Raw genomic sequence first — 21787 nt, 5'->3', positions numbered from 1 at the left:
CCTTTTAAATATTGTAATTGTATCTGGTAGTGGTGGGGAAACCTGACTGTGTGTGTATACCTGAGGAAGACTATCCAGGGGTCATGTTTAAATGCACTGTGACCAATACAATGCAATTTCTGTCTTATCACAGCTTATGGATGCTATTCAGAAACAGGAAGAGATAAACTACAGGCTGCAGGACTACATTGACCGAATTGTTGTGGCGATCATGGAGACAAACCCCGCGATCTTAGAGATCAAACAAACTGAGGCACATTCTTAGCCTCTCGGGACCAGTGTACAAACAGTAGCTCTTCTGTCATTTGTGTGTAAATCGTGAGGCAATTTGGCTGCAGAATTCTTTGTCCTAACTCTTGAACCATGGACCTGTGTAAATCCCACACAGCATCACTTCGTCTTCCTGTCCAAGTGCCAAGGTTCTGGCAGTTTTCTGTTCTCTGTTCACAGTTGCACTTGTGTTGGGATCACAGAATGGACCACAGGCCTACGCAGGACTGGACTACTCAGATCGTGGCCAGTAACAGTACATCCTGTCATTAAAATTCAGTGAACTGAGGCAACTCGTTATTGATGATGGGGATGGGGAGTGGAGTGGTGAACAGCACTGTGGCAGAAGGCATTGCTGAAAGTTCAAGGAGTGGGAATGATGTTCCACCCACTCTGGGCTGTGTCTATGGGAGTCCACGGAACATGTAGCAGCAGATCATCAAATGGGAGCTGGCAGGATCCTGTACAGGGCTGGCTTGGGTTTAGCACAGTGGATCCAGCTGCCTTGCCTTTTTCTGTTCTGGAATCATGGCTCAATGTCCCACCTTGTATCTAGGATTCCATCCCCGGTTTTCGTTCAGGGTCATGAATCTACTGTTTGTCCATCTAGAAACGTCTTCCTGGCTCAGCTGGCCCTCTTCCTCCTTGCTGTACAAGTTTTCTTTTAAGTTGTGCAATGTTGTTGCTTGGTATTTGCAAGAAATCCAATCAGCAATTTTTTTCTGTGGGACTTAAACGGTGTACTGATCTGACTTTGTATTGTGGCTTGTCAGGCTGAATTTTTTGAACAGCTGTCCTGTACAAGGATTGGTTGTATTGAGCACACCCAGGTCTGTCACAATAGGCTTTATTAAGACTTAAGTAAATTTCAATGGTCCAGGGAAGTGCTTCACAAGCCACAGTCCCTAGATCAGTGTGCATGAGTTCAATGATATTAGTTCTGAAATATTGCCCACACACCACTACATACTGATTGCACTACCACAAGGATGTAACACACCTCACTGTCAAACACCAGTAACACTAACTGCTTTGTACAAAATTTGTCAATGACACTTGTAACTGACACCAGGTGTTTGCACACCTGCTCGCTAGTTTTCCCCTACCATTGTTGCACTGATATTAGTAGTTTAACATGGCTGTACGGTGATGCTCCTGTGTACTGTCCTAGTTCACCCACTCATCAGACCTGAGGTCTGTGCAAATGAACCTAGGTGCCCAGTGTCACTACAATATTTATTTAGTACTTACCATTTACTCCCTCACCTTTGTTTAAAAAATTAGCTGAGCACATTTCAAGACCCAATAGCTGAGGGGTTGAGACTATTTGCTGGTAAAGATGAATACATCAGTAAAGCTCTATGCTTGGGTCAGGGGTGGGAGAGCTGTAGACTGCAAGTTGCCTCTGGTATTGAGAGTATCTTATTACACAGAACTGCACAGCTCGGTTATGCTGATTCCTCTTCCCTTGCAGCATTGTGGTAAACTGTTGCTCAGGGCCTTTCCTCGGTCTTGGTTGCCAATGGGAAAGTTGCCATGAGATTGGAGGGAATGCTTATTCCTTGGCTTGCCGATAGCTGGTACATTGCATCCATGTGGACGAGGGTAATTGGTCTCTCACTGAGCAACAAAGGTTGCTAGTGGTAGAGCCTCTGCTTTCAGTCCGCTTTCTTTAACCCTGTGCAAAGAAAGATGTTCTGTTACATAATGAGGTCCTTGGGTGTTTCAGCTCTGAGTTCTCCCAGTGCCTCTCCTGCAAAAAGTCTGATGCAAGGCATTGCTGTCTGCTTGTAAACTTTGCTGCATTGTCTCTGGTGTAAATCGATGTATATTTGGAATTTTCTATCCTTTACAGTAGAAAGTTATTTTTTATAGAATGAAGGCAGATTTGTACTGGAGTCAGATAACCAGTGCATTCAGTGGAATCTCTTGAGAGCTTCTCAATTTTGTAAAGTCAATAGATTGTGTCTGTATATAGTCGGAAACTGAGAGGGAAGCAGGTTGAATGTTGATTTCTTTGTGGAGAATGCATTAAGTCGCACTCGTTACCATGAAGAAGATGATACTGTTAAAATGTACAAAATGTCTCAAATGCAAATAGTCTTATCAATGTACTGTCCCTACAACTGAAAACCAATGTGAGATTTAGCTCGAACTGTTTTTAAACAAAATTCTGATACTGGTTTGTGTACTGTCTCATCACCAGAGCTAATCTAAGCATCAATACTTGCTGTTTATACAGAACCTGCCTGGCAACCAGGGAATAAATATTGCATTGATCATCCGTGGTAGTTGTAACTGTACAGAAATACTGGGTTTGCAAATCTGTATAGACTGGCTTTTTTGGTGCAGAGATATGGAATGAATGGTGATATGGCTACTGTAAGCATCCAGACACTGACTAATTAAAATCTACAGCAATAATCACTGTCTGCAGTTGTTTGTTAAACAAACACCATCAATTGTCTTAACTATCCTGAACTGTAGTAGCAGAAGAGAAACCCTGAATATGTTGGTTAATACAGATCCATTGAGACTGCTTGAGCTTTTTGCCTGCATTGAAGAACCAAGCTATGGGTATGTAATTAAACACTGGAATCAGCATCCACAGGCTGCAGTGGTCAGTATTTGAAGGAAACCAGAGAGTTTGATGAAATAAACTTTTTTTTTTAATACTCACTTTTCTGCAACAATTTACAGGAGGCAATGTGGATTTTAAAAGGACAAAAGCATCAGATAAATGTAATTTACAATGCTCTGAAATGATTTCCTACTGTCTGCACTGGAGTTGGATGTATTGTCTGTTTTAGTAACAACTTGTACCCATTCCAGTTGACACTTCACTGCATAATATACAATGGTGATGAGCTGGATCATGGCCAGAAAGTAGATCACCAGCATCTTTACATAGATCACTTTGACTTTACATTGTTCTGCATCAGCTGTTGCCTGGAGTCGAGACTAAAAGTCATTGTCACTTTCTTCGAGTAACTCCTGCTTGTGTATTCGTGTCGAGGGCTGATCTGGCTGAATATCAATGCTTTCATCGTCATCAACAATTTCATATTCCTCCTCCTCATCATCGTCCTCGCTGTTCTCAGAATCATCCTGCAGAGGAAGAAAATTCAGTAATACTTGCTGTCAATGGTGCATGTAATTAAACAAGGATCTCTGCCTCACCAGGAGGTGCTTTTCACTTCCAAAGAGAGAGCTCACTATCTGAACAACAATAGGTGACTGGAAGAATGGAGGCTGTTACTGCAGAAGGCTGATATTTCAAAAACAAAGTCCTGTGCTAACTCGGGGGAAATGTGACCACCTTAACTCTCTCCCTAGGTCTGTTGTCCTCTTTTATAACACTAAGTTAGGATCTTAAGTAATAAACATCTAAGATAGAATTACAGATTGTTCTTTCAAACTTGGTCTTGTGTTCAAGGCCTTGATCTGCAGCCTACCAAGGTTTGTCACTGGGGCTGGGAGTAACCCAGCTTTTACCACAGCACATTGATGGCATCTGTGCTGGATACACTTGGCAGCAGCAGCAAGCAGTGAACTGGAAAAAATTAATGCAAGAAAGGGGCAGTGTATCACAAAGTATGGCAGTAAATGCACAAAGTTTCTCTACATTGAGAATGAGCCACAGCAACAGAATGAGATATCTGAACCGACCTTGCTGGTGCTGGAGTTCTCGGCCTCCTTTGACTGAGCCGACAATGTTTGCAGCTTCATGACAGCGATAATGAAAGGCAACAAAAAAAGACTTAAACTCAAAGTCAGACAAAAGCCACAAATGAAAGGAGAGGCTGAGTTACCTTTTTTCTACAAATATTTAGCTGTGAAATGATTTTGGAATGGGAACATAAAGTAACCAAGCTGAAATGCTTACATCTCTGTATAATTGAAGGTGAAAATGGGTCTAGTTTCCTGGGCAGTGAGCAACCTGTTGGTGACCTAGGGCCTGAGTACAGACCTCACCCTTCTGCCAGGGAACTAAAGCCAACACATTTATCACAGCAAATGGAAATCCAACATGCAGAAAATGTACCGAAGAACAGCAACACATCACCTAATAAAAGAATGAGAAGGAAGGCATCAGTAGCCGACCACACTCTTAAAATACTGGACCAGGATCTTCTGAATGCCCAAGTACTTGCTCATATTTCTGAACTGATTATCCAATGTTTATCCCATAGTTGAACTCTTCTTCAAGGAGACAAACTCCTGATTCTGTGTCAACTCCCCTTCTGCCTTTGAAGGACCCAGGGCTCTTTGTATCAGTAGTTATGAGCTGGTGTGCCATTGATTGGCCTTGAAGGATAATAGGTAAATCAAATGATAAAACTTGGTGAGGGGCTACAAGGAGATAGACAAGCTGAATAGGTGGGGTGGGGTGGGGGGGGGTACAATGTGGAAAAATGTGGGGTTATTCAGTACAGTAGATAAAAAACCTGTTGTATATTTGAAATGTTGAGAGAGTGGGAAATAGTGAAGTTCAAAGGGACCTGGGAATCTCATCTAACACACAGATGCAGCAGGCAATTAAGGCAGCAAGTAGTATGTTGCAAAGAGTAAGGACATGAGTCCTGTCTAATAGTAGTACAATGTGAGACAGCACATGGAGGATAATATATAATTCCAGTCTTGAAATAAAAAGAAAGGTACATTTGTGCTTGAGAGAGTGCAGCAGAAGGCTGGCTCCTGGAATGATAGGCTTGTTATGAGAAGTTGAGTGGACCAGGTTTGTGCTTCTCTTTAGGAAAGAGCGGATGTTGTACAAAGTTATACCACATGGAACCAGGCCCTCTTGACCCAGTTTGTCTGCACTGACCAGGATGCATTCCTGTGATAGTTCTATTTGCCTGTGTTTGGCCCAATCCATCTAAACCTTCCCTATCCATAAAGCTGTCTAAATGTCTTTTAAACGATGTGACATGTTGGAGGGAGGAGGTTTTCCCTAGCTGTGGAATATGGAACTGGCTGGCCACACTCTGAGAGGAAGAGCTTATTTGGGACTGAAATAAGGAGAAATTTCTTCACCCAGACCACTGCATCTTTGGAATACGCTACTAGTGGGCTGTGGAGGCTTGGTCAATGAGTTCATTCAAGAGTTTGACAGGCATCTGGGTTGTGAGGGGATTCAGAGGGATTGGAATAGTGGTGAGAAATGGTCCGAGAGTGAAGATTCCATCATTCGGCAAGATCATAGTTAAAGGCTGAAGGAACAAATGACCTCCTCGTATTTTTTGTGCCATCTCCCACCCACAGAAGCAAACATTAGATCTGAAGCAGCTTGGTCTCTTACCTCGTCCTCAGTGTCAGCACCGTGCATTGTTCCGACCACTCGCCCACCAACTCTCCCTGTGAACAGTTACTGATTAATTACAATTCACTAAAGCCATATACTTGAGCTGCAGAACCAATGCCAAAACTAGGCTTAAGCTTTGTCACTAAAGGTAGAATCAGATGCCATAGTGGACAAAAACGGGAAAAAAAAGTAACAGTAAGGCTTGTGATTTGTCCACATCAAGCATTGTTGAAATGAAATTCTCAGCTTTTGTTTTAGGGCTGATCTTTCCCTGAAACCCAGGTACAAATCATATCAGGTCTATATCCAGCCTCAAACTGAGTTAATGAAAAGGCCTGTCACTTCCTTACAACATATTCCCTTGTAATGTACGCAAGGCCAAGGGGAAATTGGCATTGCTCAGCCAGCAGACTCAATGGGTCAAATACCCTCGTACACCACCTCTGAGCAATCCCATTCCCCTATTTATTTCCCTGCAACTTATTCTCAAATACACCAATTCCCCTACCACCCACCTGCATTAGATTACTGTACAGTAACAACTAACCTACCATCCAGCGCACCTTTGGGATGTAGGATGAAATAAGTTACAGTAAAAACACAGTAATCTGCTATTCAACAATTCCAAAATCCTGACCGTTTGGTCTCTGGCTCAATGGGTGATTTTGCTGCACGTTTCACCAGGGCCCTGGTTCCTAATGCTTCTTTTCAAACTGCCTGGGCTACTAGAAAATTTAGAATGCAACATCTTAAAGTCAATTGTAAATATATTGGAGTATTAAAAGAACTAACATCCAATCAATGTTTGTTCAATCCAATCAAGGTTCGGTCAATGGGTATCCATGGAAAGGTTGTAAACTGGATTCGAAATTGGCTGAGTGGGAGAAGACAGAGAGTGGTTGTGGATGGTTGTTTCTCAGACTGGAGGCCTGTGACTAGTGGTGTGCCTCAGGGATCTGTGCCGGGGCCATTGTTGTTTGTTGTATATAGCAATGATCTAGACGATAATGTGGTAAATTGGATTAGTAAGTTTGCGGATGACACTAAGATTGGAGGTGTAGTGGGCAGCGAGGAAGGATTTCAAAGCTTGCAGAGGGATCTGGAACAACTGGAAAAATGGTCCAGAAAATGGCAGTTGGAATTTAATGCAGACAAGTGTGAGGTGTTGCATTTTGGAAGGACAAATCAAGGGAGGACATACGCAGTAAATGGTAGGGCACTGAGGAGTGCGGTGGAACAAAGTGATCTTGGAGTTCGGATACATAATTCCTTGAAAGTAGAGTCACAGGTAGACAGGGTTGTAAAGAAGGCTTTTGGCATCCTGGCATTTATAAATCAAAGTATTGAGTACAGGAGTTGGGATGTTTTGGTGAGGTTGTATAAGTCATTGGTGAGACCAAATTTAGAATATTGTGTGCAGTTCTGGTCGCCGAACTACAGGAAGGATGTCAGTAAGATTGAAAGAGTGCAGAGGAGATTTACAAGAATGTTGCCGGGTCTTCAGGATTTGAGTTATAAGGAAAGATTGAGCATGTTAGGACTTTATTCCTTGGAGTGGACAAGAATGAGAGGAGATATGATAGAGGTTCATAAAATGATGAGGGGCACAGACAGGGTTAATGCAAGTAGGCTCTTTCCACCTAGATTAGGAGAGATAAGTACGAGAGGACATGGCTTTAGGGTGAAAGGGGAAAGGTTTAGGGGGAACATCAGAGGGAACTTCTTCACTCGAGTGGTGGGAGTGTGGAACGGGCTGCCATCTGACGTGGTAAATGCTGGCTCGCTCTTAACTTTTAAGAGTAAATTGGATAGATACATGGATGAGAGAGGTCTGGAGGGGTATGGGCTGGGACTAGCCGAATAATGTTTCAGCACAGACTAGAAGGGCTGAATGGCCTGTTTTCTGTGCTGTAGTTTTTCTATGGTTTCAATAACCTGGCAGACCCGATTGGAGCTTGTACCTTGGGGAAATCCTCAGTTATGGGGAGAAGGTATGAATTCCATGCTGCCACCACCAGCAGTCAGGGTTGAACTGGGCTATTGGAGCTGGGAGGCAGCAGCTCTACTTGCTGTGTCACTCTACAGCCCAGTGTAAGACAGCAGCTTCCACGGCAGGCCCGACAAACATCATAATTACAAGTGCCCATCCACTGAGTGGCTTGTTGAGGCAGTTTAGAATCAACTGCGCTATGGGTCTGAGGTTACATGTGGTGCCAGGGTGGCAATTTCCTTCTCTAAAGGGCACAGGCTTCTGTGACAGTCGTTTTATTCCAGAGTGATTCACTTCCACAGCTGTTATGGTAAGCATTTGAACTCTGCTTCATCAGCCTAGGCCTCAGCTTGGTCATCCAGCAACTTAACCACTCTCCTCCCTCGGAGGGAGGTGGGAGTACAGTTCGAGTTTAATCTAATGTTCTTAGTTAAGAGCAGCTGAGCCATCAGCATTCCGTTTAAATGATTCATTGAATGGAGAAGTGAACCAATGTGTGCTAAAGAAATGATATAATTGACATGGTCCCACCTCCTGCTGCATAGTTGTACATGGGGACACCCAGCAAGAGAAACACAAGGGATGAAGGAAATGATTACAGTGGAGATCCCCAGAACTACCTTTCCCCTAAGTGTTCACAGAATCCAGATTTGAATCCAGAGACAAAACCAGATGTTGGTGGATGGATTTGATATAATTCAGGAAGTGAGGAGTGTTTTGTGAAGGAGTTAAATGATGGCTGTGGGAGATAAGTGTGCAATCCACTCCCAGTTACAGGGGAACAGATGCATTGCTCAAACCCTAAGACAACCCCTCCTCAGGAACCTGGAGAGGCCTACGATGCCCATCTGGGTCAGCCACACAAAACAAGGTGGTGCCGTGTACCGTGAATTGGCAGCTCCCTGGTGAGCCGTGGCTTCAGTGGTCGTCTGTCCTCCAGGTCACTGTCCGAGCCCTCGTCCTCCTGTATCTCAGTGTCAGAATCATCATCCTTTCCTGTTGATTAGAATCAACAAAATCCTCCATTTATTTAGCACCTTTAATGCAGTGAAACAATCCAAGATGTTACAATGGCATTTGCAAGTATCTGACATGGAGACATTAGGATAGGGTCAAAGGATGAGGTTTTAGGGGTAAGGAGAGAGATCCAGGGAGGGAATTGCAGAACTTGAGCCCCAGGAAACAGAAAGCAAGGTGGCCTTTGTAGCAGCAATTAAAATGGGGGAAGCAGGTGGTACAGAATTGTAGGAATTCAAATTTCTCAGAGGAATATAACACCGAGGAGTTACAGGAGGCTAAGGTCATTAGGCTAACTTAAAATTGTCACATCTTCAATTGAAGTGTTGCTTAACCAGAAACCAAAGTAGGTCAGCAGGAACAGGGATGATGTGCCTGGGACTTGGTACAAGTTCAGACACTGGCAAGTGGAGTTTTGGGCAGATTGAAGGAGGCACCAGGAATGTACCGGAATGGTCCAGCAAGAGGTTGCAGGAGCAGACTTGAGCATCAATAAAGGTGGAAATCGATGGCCTTCCTGATGGCACAGAGGAGGCAAACACTGTTCAGCTCAGGGTCAATTAGAGCAATTGATTTGCTTCAGACATGCCAGATGGCAGGAAGTTAAGTCAGAAAATTCAAGAGGTAACAGACTTGTACTTTGTGAAGGACATGATTGATGAATGTGGAAGATAAGAGAACAACTTCTGTATTTTTTTGCTGGTCCTAGGAAGTGGAGTTCGTGATGGGGGCTTAAAACAATGGCTTTAGTCATGCCGAGAGTTGGGTTGGGAATAATTCTGCCCATCCAGTCCAGACATCAGACAATGACAGTTTAGAAGACAATGGCAGAGACCAGGGGGCTGGGGGTGATGCCGAGACAGAGCTGAGGGTTACCTACTTACATGTGGAAACTGTCACCATGTTTTTGGGTTACTTTGGCCAGGTGGACGCCTGAGACAGACCCTAGGGGACACTTGAGGAACAGAAGCCATTAACTGGTAACCCTGAGGTGACAACATGTTGAAGGACAGCATAGGAAAGGTAGACAGAGATGGGTGATGGCTTGCAGGGATGGAGGAGCCAAGGGTTCGAGAGGGACACAGACTGAAGGTTCCAAGGGGAGGAAGATCAGGATCTGGAAGCTCCCTATGTATTACAGAAGATGAGCATCCAGTCTCTCCCGTATCCAATAATTCAGCGACTGGGGGTCAGTGCAACACGATGTGGCACCTGATGTCATCACAGTAAAAGAGCACTCACACCTCATGTTGCCCTTCATTGTGTACTCGTGCCTGGGGACAAGGAGCACCAAGGGAGGCACTAGTCTCTGTCTGGTGGCTGGCAATTTAAAACCAAAGCAGCTGTGCGTGGCTCACCCAAGCTTGCATCTCTAAAGCATCTTCACAGCCCAGGTCAACCCAAAGCATTTCACAGCCAGAACAGAACTTGTGCAGTCACTACAGTTACCTGGGCCAGACTGAGCAATAAGGACTGCTTCATCTGCATGCATTGTGGATTACACAGGAATCTATGAATAACACAAGCAGGTCTTCACTGTACCAGAGCTTTTCATCAGCCTCTTCTCTTCCTCCTTCAGTTTATTCTGCATCAGCCGCAGGGTGTTTTCAGTTTCCTAAGGACCAGAAGGAATGCCTGGTTACCGGAACAATCACACGATAAAGAGCTAAAGATGAAGTATTTTATAAACAAAAATGCTGTTTTAAACTGGCTGAGTATTAACCAAAGGGAGAGAAAGCAGCTAAAGTGGTCAACAACAGCTGGATCCCTCGGGGTGGGCCGAGCCGCTGTCCTGCAGCGCACGCTTGTTTCTGGTGGAACGAGGGCAGGAATGCTCTGGTCACTGCTTCTCCCACCGGGCGTTCTACCCACTCAGCACTCACCTCGAACCTCTCCTGTTCCATCCTGTGCAGGTCCTCCAGCTGCTGCTCCAGGTAGCACAGGTTACGGAACTTCTCCACATACGTCTCGTACTGCCTCTGCAGCTCCTCCTCGATCTTCTCGTACTCATCCATGAAGGCCGGCCTGAGTTACAACACAGTGCCTCACGGTCAAACGTAAACTACCGGCACCTCCATCCACCCCACTCCCCTTTGCTAAATGGCAGTCTGGGCATGCCTGTGTTACCTCAGCCGACAGAGATATTGAGGGTCGGGAAAAAGACAGACATCAGGTATAAGCAGTTGGATTCAAGTGAGTCCTTTGAGGAGTATAAAGGGATGCAAGAGTTACACAAGGAAGAAATCAGGAGGGCAAAAAGGGGCCATGAGATATCCCTGGCAGATAAGATAAAGGAGAATTCTAAAATATTCTGGGGAACCTGAATTCAATGCACATAATGAAAAATTGATTGTTAAACCTATCAGAGTAACTCAGATTTTGAATGATTGAATCATACTCCTGATCAGAAATCATAGGGCTGTGAGATCCATACGGGCATAACGCATGACTAAGGCGCTGTTTTACCCACACTGGTGTGCTCAATGTTCACATTGGAACTGAATATTAGGGACCATTAAAATGGAGAAAATTATTTCTGTTCCAATCTCTTCCAGTCAGTCTGCACAGAAATGTCAGTGGGAATGACGGGACTGTACACTACAGGACTGTTTTTCTTGGGTGGGTAAATAACGCACGATTTCAGTTAGTGTCTCAAACACCTCATTTCCATTACAGTGCTGCTTGCACACAGTATGTTAACACCCAGTGACCAGCACACATCTCTCCCCCTGCTGGACTATGTCTACTCCCTGAAAGGAAGAACAGCTCCAGCGACTGTTCAGCTGTTTAAGCAGTGGCGACCTGCAGGGACTCTTCACAGTCTACCGTCAAGGCAGTCAATTCATCCAGAAAAATAAAAGGCCCGCACCCACCCACCCCCACAGACCAAAGCAGAGCTCGAGCCTGCCATCGCATCACAGGAGGCTGATGAGCACAGGTGTAATGCACAGCGGAGGCTGACCTGACACTCTGCAAAGTCTGCAGTCGCTTTTTGCTCCTCTCCAGCTCCAGCTTCTTCTTCTCAATCTTAGCCTCCAGGTTGGCTTCGTCAGAGGCAACATTGTTCAACATATCCTTGGTCTTCTGCACTTGCTCCTGAAACAGAAACAGCAACAAGATATTGGAATTGGTTTACTATTGTCACATGTACCAAGGTACAGTGGAAAACTTGACTTGCATACTGTTCATACAGATCAATTCATTACACAGAGCATTGAGGGAGTACAGGGTAAAGTAACAGAATGCAGAGTAAAGTGTCACAGCTATAGAGAGTGCAGTGCAGGTAGACAATAAGGTGCAAGGTCATAACAAGGTAGGCTGCGAGGTCAAGAGTCCATCTCATTATATAAGGCAACCATTCAATAGTCTTATAACAGCAGGATAGAAGCTGTCCTTGAGCCTGGTGGTACATGCCCTCAGGCTCCTGTATCTATGGGAGAGGGGAGATGAGAGAATGTCCCAGGTGGGTGAGGTCTTTGATTATGCTGGCTGCTTCACCGTGGCAGCGAGAAGTGTAGACAGAGTCCGTGTACACTATATCGTGCATCTCCCATCCGACTCTGGGGGAGGAAACAGGGACAGGCAATGGTGAAGAGGAATGAATTGACCCAGACAGTCGTTCACCAACCCCACCCCTTCCCAAACAAAAAAAGAAATCACTCTTACAAGAAATCGACTTGTAACGTGGTAAATGTGATAGAGTAAAAATCAAGGCACAGGAATTCCCTGTGACTTGGGCTCAGCCCAGATTCACTTGCCATACCTGGACCCCCGACGCCAAAGGAAAAACAGTAACTGAAAAGCAAGTTAAATTGCTAAACTTTCTCCTACCTGTTTGATTTGAAGTGATGTGGATACTCACCAGAATCTCCTTAATTCCAGCTCTAAGTGCCTTCTCGGTCTCATTGATCTCCAGAGGCCTCGCAACTGCTGCTGTCCTCACCTCCTGCAGAACAGGTAGGTGACTTGTCACAGACAACAAAAACAGAAGTGCTGCAAGAACCCAGCCGGTCAAACAGCATTTATGGAAGGAGAATCTTATCACAGACTGCAGACACATGGCGTTTCTTGTGCACCAAAAGTTTAACAAGTGCAGCACGTAGTTACAAAGGCAAACTTATTGGAGTTTTGGAGTTTAGAAGTACAGAACTATTGTTATAACTGTACAGAGTGTTGGTGAGGCCAGCCCCAGAGTGCTGTGCACAGTTGTGGTCTCCTTATTAACGAAAAGATCGAATGCAGTCCAGAAGGGATTCACTCAGCCAATTCCTGGGAAGGGGATTTGTAAGCAGCTGAAGAAGTTGGCTCTGCATTCTTTGAAAGTGAAAAGAACGAGGAATGAAATTACTGAAACACACAGATCCTAAAGGGCTAGTCAGATGTTTCCACTAGTGGGAGAGCCTTGAACAAGGGGACACGGTTACAAGGGGGACAGTGATTTCAAAAGGAGGTGTGTAGAAAATTCATCTCAGAGGGTGGTGAATCTCTGGAATTCTCTGCCACAGAGCGTTCTGGAGGTTAGATCATAGCAGATATTTAAAGAGGAGCTAGGTCTATATTTGAAAGATGGGGAGTTGAGGACAATGTGGAACGGGCACAGAAGAGGGGTCGAGTCCTGGGGCAGATCAGCCATGGCCACATTGAAGGATGGGGCCAGACTCGACGAGCCACGGCCCACCCTGGCTCTTGTTCTCTTGCATTCTTGTGGCTACTGAAAAAATGCAGGAATGAAGTAGGATGAGGTTGATAAAGAAAACAGAACAGGTCCTTACACTGAGCCACACCCAAGCTCCACTGTAATTAGTAGATAGAACAGTACAGAATAGGAACAGGCCCTTTGGCCCACCACATCCATGCCGACCCTTTCGCCCGTCTACACTAATCCCATTTCCCCACAGTACGTCCATATCCTTCTATCCTTTGCCTGTTCCAGTGTCTGTCTAATTGCCCCTTAAACATAGTGACTGTATCCGATTCCACCAACTCCTCTGGCAGTGAGTTCCGGGTGGAGGGAGGGAGGGAGGGGGAGACCCACTCTCTGGTGAAGAAACACCTATCCCTCAGATCTCCTTTACAACTCCTCCCTCTCACCTTCCCCTCACCCATACCCTCCTGTTTTTGATACCCGTACCATAGGAAAAGGATTCTAACCATTGACCCCATCTGTGTCTCCTAATTTTATACATCTGTTAGGTCACCCTCAGCCTCCTTCATTCCAGGACAACAAGCCCAGCCTATCCGATTTCTCCTAAAAACCCTCCAAACCAGGCAACATCCTGGTGAATCTGCTCTGCACTCTCACCGGTGTAATCACATCCTTCCTATCGTGTAGCGACCAGAACTGGACACAATACTCCAAGTCTGGTCTAACCCGTGTTTTGACGTTGTAACATAACCACACGCTTCCTTCCCACATACCGACCCACATTGCCACTTTCAGGGAACTATGGACTTGAACCCCAAGGTCTCCCTGTTCATCAATATTCCTTAGTGCCCTACCATTTACTGTCAAGTCAAATTTATTGCCATGTGCACAAGTGCGGTGAGGTACAGGTACAATGAAAAACTTGCTTGCAGCAGCATCACAGGCAGGTAGGTTCAGGCAACCCTCAAAACAAATTATATGTCCTACATGTACACATCCTACCCCGATTTGACTTCCCAAAATGAAACAGCTTTCACTTGTCAGGGTTAAATTCCATTGGCCAACATTCTACTCAACTTTCCATCCAATCCATGTCCTGCTGTAGCCTTGGACAACCTCCCTCACTATCCACAACGCCACCAATTCTTGTCACTGCAAATCTTGCTCCTTCCCTTGATGTTTTCAGCTGCTTGATGATTAGGATTCTGCAAACTCACCCTCAGATCCACTTCCTTTCCCAGTAAATCAAACACCGTTGCTCCTTTAGAGGTTATTTCTGAGGCTAGTTGTCTTGCGGCCTTCAGATCTGAAATCTGTGACAAGTCAGAAGACAGTGATGCCACAATCCAGCTTTTGTAAAATATCATTACAGTGAAATTATGGACTCAAAGTTAGCGATGAAATCCCTCATCAGGGGTGTACTGGAGCACATTTATAGATTTTTTAAATGGTAGCTATCCATCCAGAGAAAAACCCTCAGGTTTTCTGCAGGCACGGAGCTCACATTGCTCATCAGGTCGGATTAAAACCCCACCTAGGCACGGCCAGGAGAGAAGTTTCACTTTTCAGCTCCCAGTGTGGTGGGAATCGTCACTTCTCTGTGCAGCAAAGTCAATGTGTTAAAAGTACCCTACGCTTAAATACAGTGCAAGAGTCAGGAACAGGGCTGGAAAACACCATCCACGTGTCTGTGGACTGCTCCTTCTACTGACAGTTTGGTTTGGCAGCAGAGCAGTTCAGGTGTATTTAATGCCAGATTCTCCAGTTTAACATCACTTGTTAAACAATGTGCTGTTGGCCACAATGAACAAGTCCCTCCTACACCACCCCCAAATAAAGAACCCTTTTCCACCATTGAAAGAGCTCACCTTTGACCCCAAGTCAAATTTGAACTTCAAATTCTCTTCTTCAGCATCGTCACCTTTGTCCATTCGCTTTGTCTTCATGGCATTGTAGAGAACAGTGGTAACCTTCAGCAGCTCTTTCACTGCATAACCATCAGCCTGGTACAGCTTCTTGGTGTTGAGTTTAATGTGAGCTTTAGTGGCCTGCAACAGAGTAAATACAAGCACAAACTCTTCCTTTTCTCACCTTGGGACCGCACTGCTCTACAGTGTGAACGTTCTGGCGGACGTTTGCTGCTTACTTACCATGAATTGAGCTACAGCTTTGATGAAGAAAACCCGATCCTGCTCCGTATCCACATCGGTTGGGATATCTGTCTGAGGCTCATATCTGGTAACAAAACCCAAGCAACATTAATCACTACCCCCCACACCCATCGTAACCTGGCTGGATCCAGGAGACTCAGGGTGTCTCAAAAACCTGCTTAAATAGTCACCAAAACCTGAGCTCTTCAAACAAATAACACAGCATTCACCTAAAACCTCAGCAAAGCAGTTCTCAGAATTATCTACTCTGCCCTTTTCAAAGATCTTAATAACTAAATAAAGATTTAAATCAATCTCCTGTCCCAAGGGTGCTGACCTTTTGCTGGGTTTTAGTTGTCTGGACTGCCCCTCAGTAATGATCAAACCACCAACCTCATCCAATCAACAACGGTAAAACACACTTCATCCCAAAGCATTCACAGCCATTAAACTATTCTTAGTCATTACTTGCTGTTGTTGGGATGGTCCCACAAACTGCAAGCAAGGTGACTGACCAGATATGTTCTCATGGTCCATACAGAAACATAAAATAGCAAGAATCCCAGCAAGAGGGACTCCACACGCTAGGAGATGGGCTGAAGATACCAGAGTGGATTGGTTCCTCAACTTTCAAAACTTAGTATCACAAATGAGCTACTTAAACTAAGTATAAAAAATACCATTGGCTTCCTTGGAACCTGGCAAACAGAACACTGGCAAGTATGCAAGGTAGTTAGAGTACAAAAATAAGAAGTCTTGCAAGATTGTACAAGGCTTTAGCAAGACCTCATAAGTACTGTGTTCAACATTGGACTCTAAACCCAAAGGAGATTCAGAGCAGATTAGTTAGCCGTGAGAGGGTTGTTCTATGAGGACACATTGTCCAATGAGGGAAGACTGGCCTGTGCTCACTGACGTTTTGAAGAATTAGAGGTAGCCTTATTGTGACATCAACATTTGAAGAGGAAATGACTTTAGAGATGCCAAGAGGCAGTTCCTTCAGGCTAGAGAGTTTAGAACAAAGAGCTGTCTCATGATAAGGCTCAGTTATTTAGGACTGAGGCAAGGAGAAATATTCTTGTCAACCAGTCGCAAACCTTTGGAATTGTCTTCCCCACAGTGCTGAATCCCAAGGTGCTCTATGGCCTACTCTGTTTCTTTTGTTGTTTTTTCTTTGTCAACCTACCTATAACTTACAACCTTATACACCTGTTAGGTCACAAACCTTTTAACAAGCCAAATGAGAATTTCTGCTACCAAAGGAAAGTTTGGAGTCCGGAAGTTTTCCATGGAGATGAGACGAGGATAGCCCAGAGCTCTCATCATTTCAGTAAAGTCTGAAGGGAACAAATGACAGCAGATAATCAGTCTTAGTGCAACAGAGAAGGTCAGTGACCAGCTTGGGACAAAGACCACAAAGTGCAGGCAGTGCAGCATCATTTGCTCTGAGACAGTTGTCGTGTGAGGATACACCAATACCCTGATTCCTGTCAGAACCTGCTCTCACATTGAACAATTTCTTCCACTCCTCCCTTTCTGCAGAATAAAGGTGTACCAATGGGAAGCTTGGGCCCAATCCAAGCCTGTCGTTTTGTGGGATACACGGAACAATCTTTATTTCAATCCTATTTGGGCCACCTACCTCAACTCTTTCTCCAGTACATTGATGACGGTGTGGGTGCCACTTCCCGCACTCAAACCAAACTCGAAAATGTCATTACTCCTACTGCCAGTTCCATTTACAATGGATAACTAACCTACCAACCTGCATGTCCTTGGATGTTGGAAGAAACTGGAGCACCCAGAGGGACACACGTGGTCACAGGGAGAACATGAAAACTTCACAAAGGTGGTACCAGAAGGTCATGATCACACGTTGGGTCACTGGCGTTGTTCTACTAGCTGTACCACTGCACTGCCACATTCTGTTGCCTGCTACCTTAATTCTCCATCCCATTGTGACATAGCCATGAGTGGCCTGCACTGTTATTACAAGGTCCAACACAAGCTTGAGGAACAGCTCCACATCTTCCATCTGGACACACTGCCACCTCCAGACTCAACATCTTACGGATATCATTAAGTTAGAGAGGGTGCAGAAGAGATTCACAAGGGTGTTGCCTGAACCAGAGGGCTTGAGTTACAAGGAGAGACTGGGACTGTTTACCCTGGAGTGAAGGATGCATTTAAAGTGAGAGGGGTGGGAAGTTCAAAGGAGATGTGTGGGGCAAGTTTTTTTCCTTTTACACAGTGAGTGGTGGGTGCCTGGAATGCACTGCCAGGAGTGCAAATACTATAGAGACATTTAAGGGGCTCTTAGATGGGCATGTGAATATGCAAAGAATGGAGGGATATGGACCACCTGCAGGCAGAAGGGACAACGCCATGGGTCAAAAGACCTGTTCTGGTGCTGTATCGTTCTACGAGGCTGAGGGGTGACCTTACAGAGGTTTATAAAATCATGAGAGGCATAGATAGGGTAGATAGTCATGTCTTTTTCCTTGGGGGGGGGGGGTGCGGGTTATAAAACTAGAGGGCATAGGTTTAAGATGAGAAGGGAAAGATTTAAAGGAGATTTGAGGGGAAGTTTGTCCATACAGAGGGTGATGGGGACATGGAACGAGCTGCCAGAGGAAGTGGTAGAAGTGGGGGCAATTACAACGCTCAGAAGACATTTGGACAGGCACACGGAGAGGAAAGGTTTAGAGGGGTATGTGCCAAACACAGGCAAATAGGACTAGCTCAGGTGGGCATCTTGGTCAGTACGGATGAGTTGGGCCAAAGGACCTGTTTCTGTGATGTGTGACTCTGAACATTAAATACTGCAACTTCTCCGCATCAGAAGTAGCCGGTCCATGCGTGATAGTGATGGGCCATTTCCCGCCCTCTGCTCTCACCCGGGGCACGCCCTGGAGATCTGTGTTCCATGGTGTTCCCGCTCCCAAACGGGTCCCATTTCTAAGCTTTGTTCAAATTCCCTCATTGACCGGCTTCTGCCCCCTTTTCCTCTCCAGTCCTGAAGGTCTCGGCCCGCAACGTCGGCTGTTCGTTTCCCTCCGTGGATGCTGCCCGACCGGCTGAGATCCCCCCGCACGTTGTGTGGTGCCATCGACCAGATGACTTACCCTGAAGGCAACCCTGGCCTCACCCCACCAGAGACGCCCCCTCGACTGGTCCACCCCTCCCCACCCCCGGGTCCACCCCTCCCCCGGTCCATCCCCCGCCCCCCACCCCCAGGTCCACCCCCCCCCCTACCCCCGGGTCCCCCCTCCCCTGGTCCATCCCCCCCCTACCCCCGGGTCCCCCCCTCCCCCGATCCATCCCCCCCCCCTACCCCCGGGTCCCCCCCCGCCCCCCGCCCCCCGCCGTCTCCACAACGGGAACCAACGCGATTTCTTACAGAATCCGCGGGAATCAAATGAAAACCGGCGGACACTGGAAATCCGGAGCAGAGGCGGCAAACGCGGCGGCGGCGGCCCGCAGCCCGGGGACGGGAGGGGACGGGGACCCGTGCCCGGCCGCTGCCGCCGCCGCCAGCACCCGGCGCTGCGGAGACCGGCCGGGGCGACCGGGCTCGGTGCTGCGGCCTCCCCCCGCCCGGCGCCCAGCCTCTTACTTCGGAGGTCTCGGAAGGACATGGCGACGGCTGCCGAGCTCCGCCGAGGCCCTTAGGTTATGCGGCGGCCGCCAGGCTGCGGCTTCAGGCTCCCCCTCGCTCTGGGAAAACGGGGCAGCTTCGCATCCAGAGCTTAGGCCCGGTTTCCATGGCAACCTTCCTCCGCAAGGCATTCTGGGCGCTCCGGCTGCTCTCATGAATGGACGGATGACGTCACTCCGACGCTGGCAATGGCGATGACACGCCGTTATACGATGACGTATCACGCGTGGTGCGATGACGTCATGTTTTAACTAGATGACGGCACGCGTGTGGTGCGATGACGTCATGTTTGACGAAGGGACTGCGTCACGCCTGGAGGCCGCTGTGGTTGGAGCAGCCTGTGATTGCTTTGTGACGTCACAGCCGGCCGCTCGGCCCTGGAGCCGGGCTCCTCGGATGTCCCCGGGAGGACCGGCCCCGCGTCCGCTCCCCGCCGGCAGGGGATGGACCTTTTCCTGAAGGACTGGTTGGGCCTCAGCGTGGAGCCCAAGCCTCAGTACTGCCTGGCCTTCCCCCTGAACAAACTGTGCTTCACCGAGGAGGAGGAGGCCCGCAAACTCCTGTACCTGCTCGGGCTTCTCGGCCTCCTGCCCTTGGCCCTGTGGCTCCACCTCCTGCTGAGAAGACTGAGTGCAGTGGGGGTACGCTGCATGTGATCGCACTGCCGCCGCACCCACCCACCCACCCACCCACCGCACCCACCCGTCCAACGCACCAGCCCACCCGCCGCACCCACCCGCCCAACGCACCAGCCCACCCACCCACCCACCGCACCCACCCGTCCAACGCACCAGCCCACCCGCCGCACCCACCCACCCAACGCACCCACCCGCCCAACGCACCAGCCCACCCGCCGCACCCACCCGCCCAACGCACCAGCCCACCCGCCGCACCCACCCACCCAACGCACCCACCCACCCACCCACCGCACCCACCCGTCCAACGCACCAGCCCACCCGCCGCACCCACCCACCCAACACACCCACCCGCCCAACGCACCAGCCCACCCACCCACCGCACCCACCCGCCCAACGCACCAGCCCACCCACCCACCCACCGCACCCACCCGTCCAACGCACCAGCCCACCCGCCGCACCCACCCACCCAACGCACCCACCCGCCCAACGCACCAGCCCACCCGCCGCACCCACCCGCCCAACGCACCAGCCCACCCGCCGCACCCACCCACCCAACGCACCCACCCACCCACCCACCGCACCCACCCGTCCAACGCACCAGCCCACCCGCCGCACCCACCCACCCACCCCACCCACCCGCCCAACGCACCAGCCCACCCACCCACCGCACCCACCCGCCCAACGCACCAGCCCACCCACCCACCGCACCAGCCCACCCAACACACCCACCCACCCACCCACACAACGCACCAGCCCACCCACCCAACGTACCAGCCCACCCACCCACCCAACGCACCAGCCCACCCACCCAACGTACCAGCCCACCCACCCACCCACCGCACCAGCCCACCCGCCGCACCCACCCACCCACCCAATGTACCAGCCCACCCACTCACCCAACGCACCAGCCCACCCGCCGCACCCACCCACCCAATGTACCAGCCCACCCACCCACCCACCCAACACACCAGCCCACCCGCCGCACCCGCCCACCCAACGTACCAGCCCACCCAATGTACCCGCCCACCCACCGCACCAGCCCACCCAACGCACCATCCCACCCGCCGCACCAGCCCACCCAATGTACCAGCCCACCCGCCCACCCACCACACCAGCCCACCCGATATACCATGCCACCCACCGTACCATGCCACCCACTGTACCATCCCACACAACGTACCATGCCACCCACCATAGCATGCCACCCACCGTACCATCCCACCCACTATACCCTGCCACCCAACGTACCATGCCACCCACCGTACCATCCCACCCACCGTACCATGCCACCCAACGTACGGCTGACCTTCCAAACGTAGACCCCTCACCTCTTCCCCATCTCCACCCAATGTAGAGCTGACCTTCCAAACGTAGAGCCCCTCACCTCTTCCCCCATCTCCACCCAACGTAGGGCTGACCTTCCTTGCCTCTTCCCCCACCTCCACACACTCCGGACAGCTGCAGAAGAATGCCCAAAACCTCCCAGCAGGGCAGGTTCCTCAACTGCTTGGACTTCCAGCGACTAGATCTGGAATCATGAGACACTTGTGAATCATTTACCCAGACCTGTGAGGCCTGGGAGGCAGCTGGGAGCTTGAAATAGAGTGAAGGGAAAACAACTGTATGAAAGAAATGCCTTTCCATTTCCCTCTGGCTGCATTGATCAATAACTCAATGATTGTTGGTCTTTGCTGTAAATTGGCTGCTGTCTTTGGCCATATAACAGTGACTACATTTTTGTTATTAACTCGTTGTTTGTGAAGCACCTGGAGTTCTCTGATGATGGGAAAGGTGCTTCTGAATGAAATTTCTTTCTTAAAAATGTCCCTTTGTTTTTCAGTTGAAAGCAAAAACCTCAAATAGGCGTGAACCTCCGACCGGGATCAATGCTGCTGCGGACATCGGACCCGAGAGCCCCAGAGTTTTGCAGACACTGCAAGTACTTACAGGAATACTGGCGAAGAGGAGAGACTTGGAAACAAAACTGAAAAACTTGCAGAACGTGAATAACTCCACATACGAAGGAGTGGGGCATGGGGTAGGGCAAAAAGACTATTGCACACACAGCATCCCTTCTCAGTGAAAAGGAGCGTGTCTGTTTAACAAAGTGGTGC

General features: G+C 48.2%; 2 protein-coding genes across 4 annotated transcripts in view; one reads left to right on the top strand and one right to left on the bottom strand.

Moving 5' to 3' along the window:
* Nucleotides 1-2694, top strand: part of rab11fip3 (RAB11 family interacting protein 3 (class II)) — a 78348-nt gene extending 75654 nt beyond the window's left edge. For both annotated transcript variants that reach the window (XM_052021181.1, XM_052021180.1), the window contains exon 15: nt 134-2694. In XM_052021181.1, coding sequence (XP_051877141.1) covers nt 134-265 — 132 coding nt within the window. In that variant the 3' untranslated portion in view covers nt 266-2694. The remainder of the gene's footprint in view (nt 1-133) is intronic.
* A 27-nt stretch (nt 2695-2721) lies between these two features.
* On the bottom strand, nt 2722-21135 carry cluap1 (clusterin associated protein 1). Of its 2 annotated transcripts, none has more exons than XM_052021182.1 (12): nt 18994-19158; nt 16603-16714; nt 15378-15462; nt 15096-15275; nt 14445-14540; nt 12445-12528; nt 11545-11678; nt 10466-10607; nt 10125-10197; nt 8451-8561; nt 5573-5628; nt 2722-3378 (listed from the first exon to the last, which is right to left on the bottom strand). In XM_052021182.1, the coding sequence occupies exons 1-12, from the start codon at nt 19013-19015 to the stop codon at nt 3232-3234; spliced, it is 1242 nt and encodes a 413-aa protein (XP_051877142.1). In that variant the 5' UTR covers nt 19016-19158; the 3' UTR covers nt 2722-3231. The 2 variants fall into 2 exon arrangements, with proteins under 2 accessions (XP_051877142.1, XP_051877143.1); XM_052021183.1 differs by lacking the exon at nt 18994-19158 and adding an exon at nt 21058-21135 and having other exon boundaries at nt 2876-3378.
* Nucleotides 21136-21787: the final 652 nt, after the last annotated feature.

The sequence above is a fragment of the Pristis pectinata genome, chromosome 8 (assembly GCF_009764475.1).
Source record: "Pristis pectinata isolate sPriPec2 chromosome 8, sPriPec2.1.pri, whole genome shotgun sequence".
Classification (NCBI taxonomy): domain Eukaryota; kingdom Metazoa; phylum Chordata; class Chondrichthyes; order Rhinopristiformes; family Pristidae; genus Pristis; species Pristis pectinata.
This window is presented reverse-complemented; position numbering and strand designations above follow the sequence as displayed.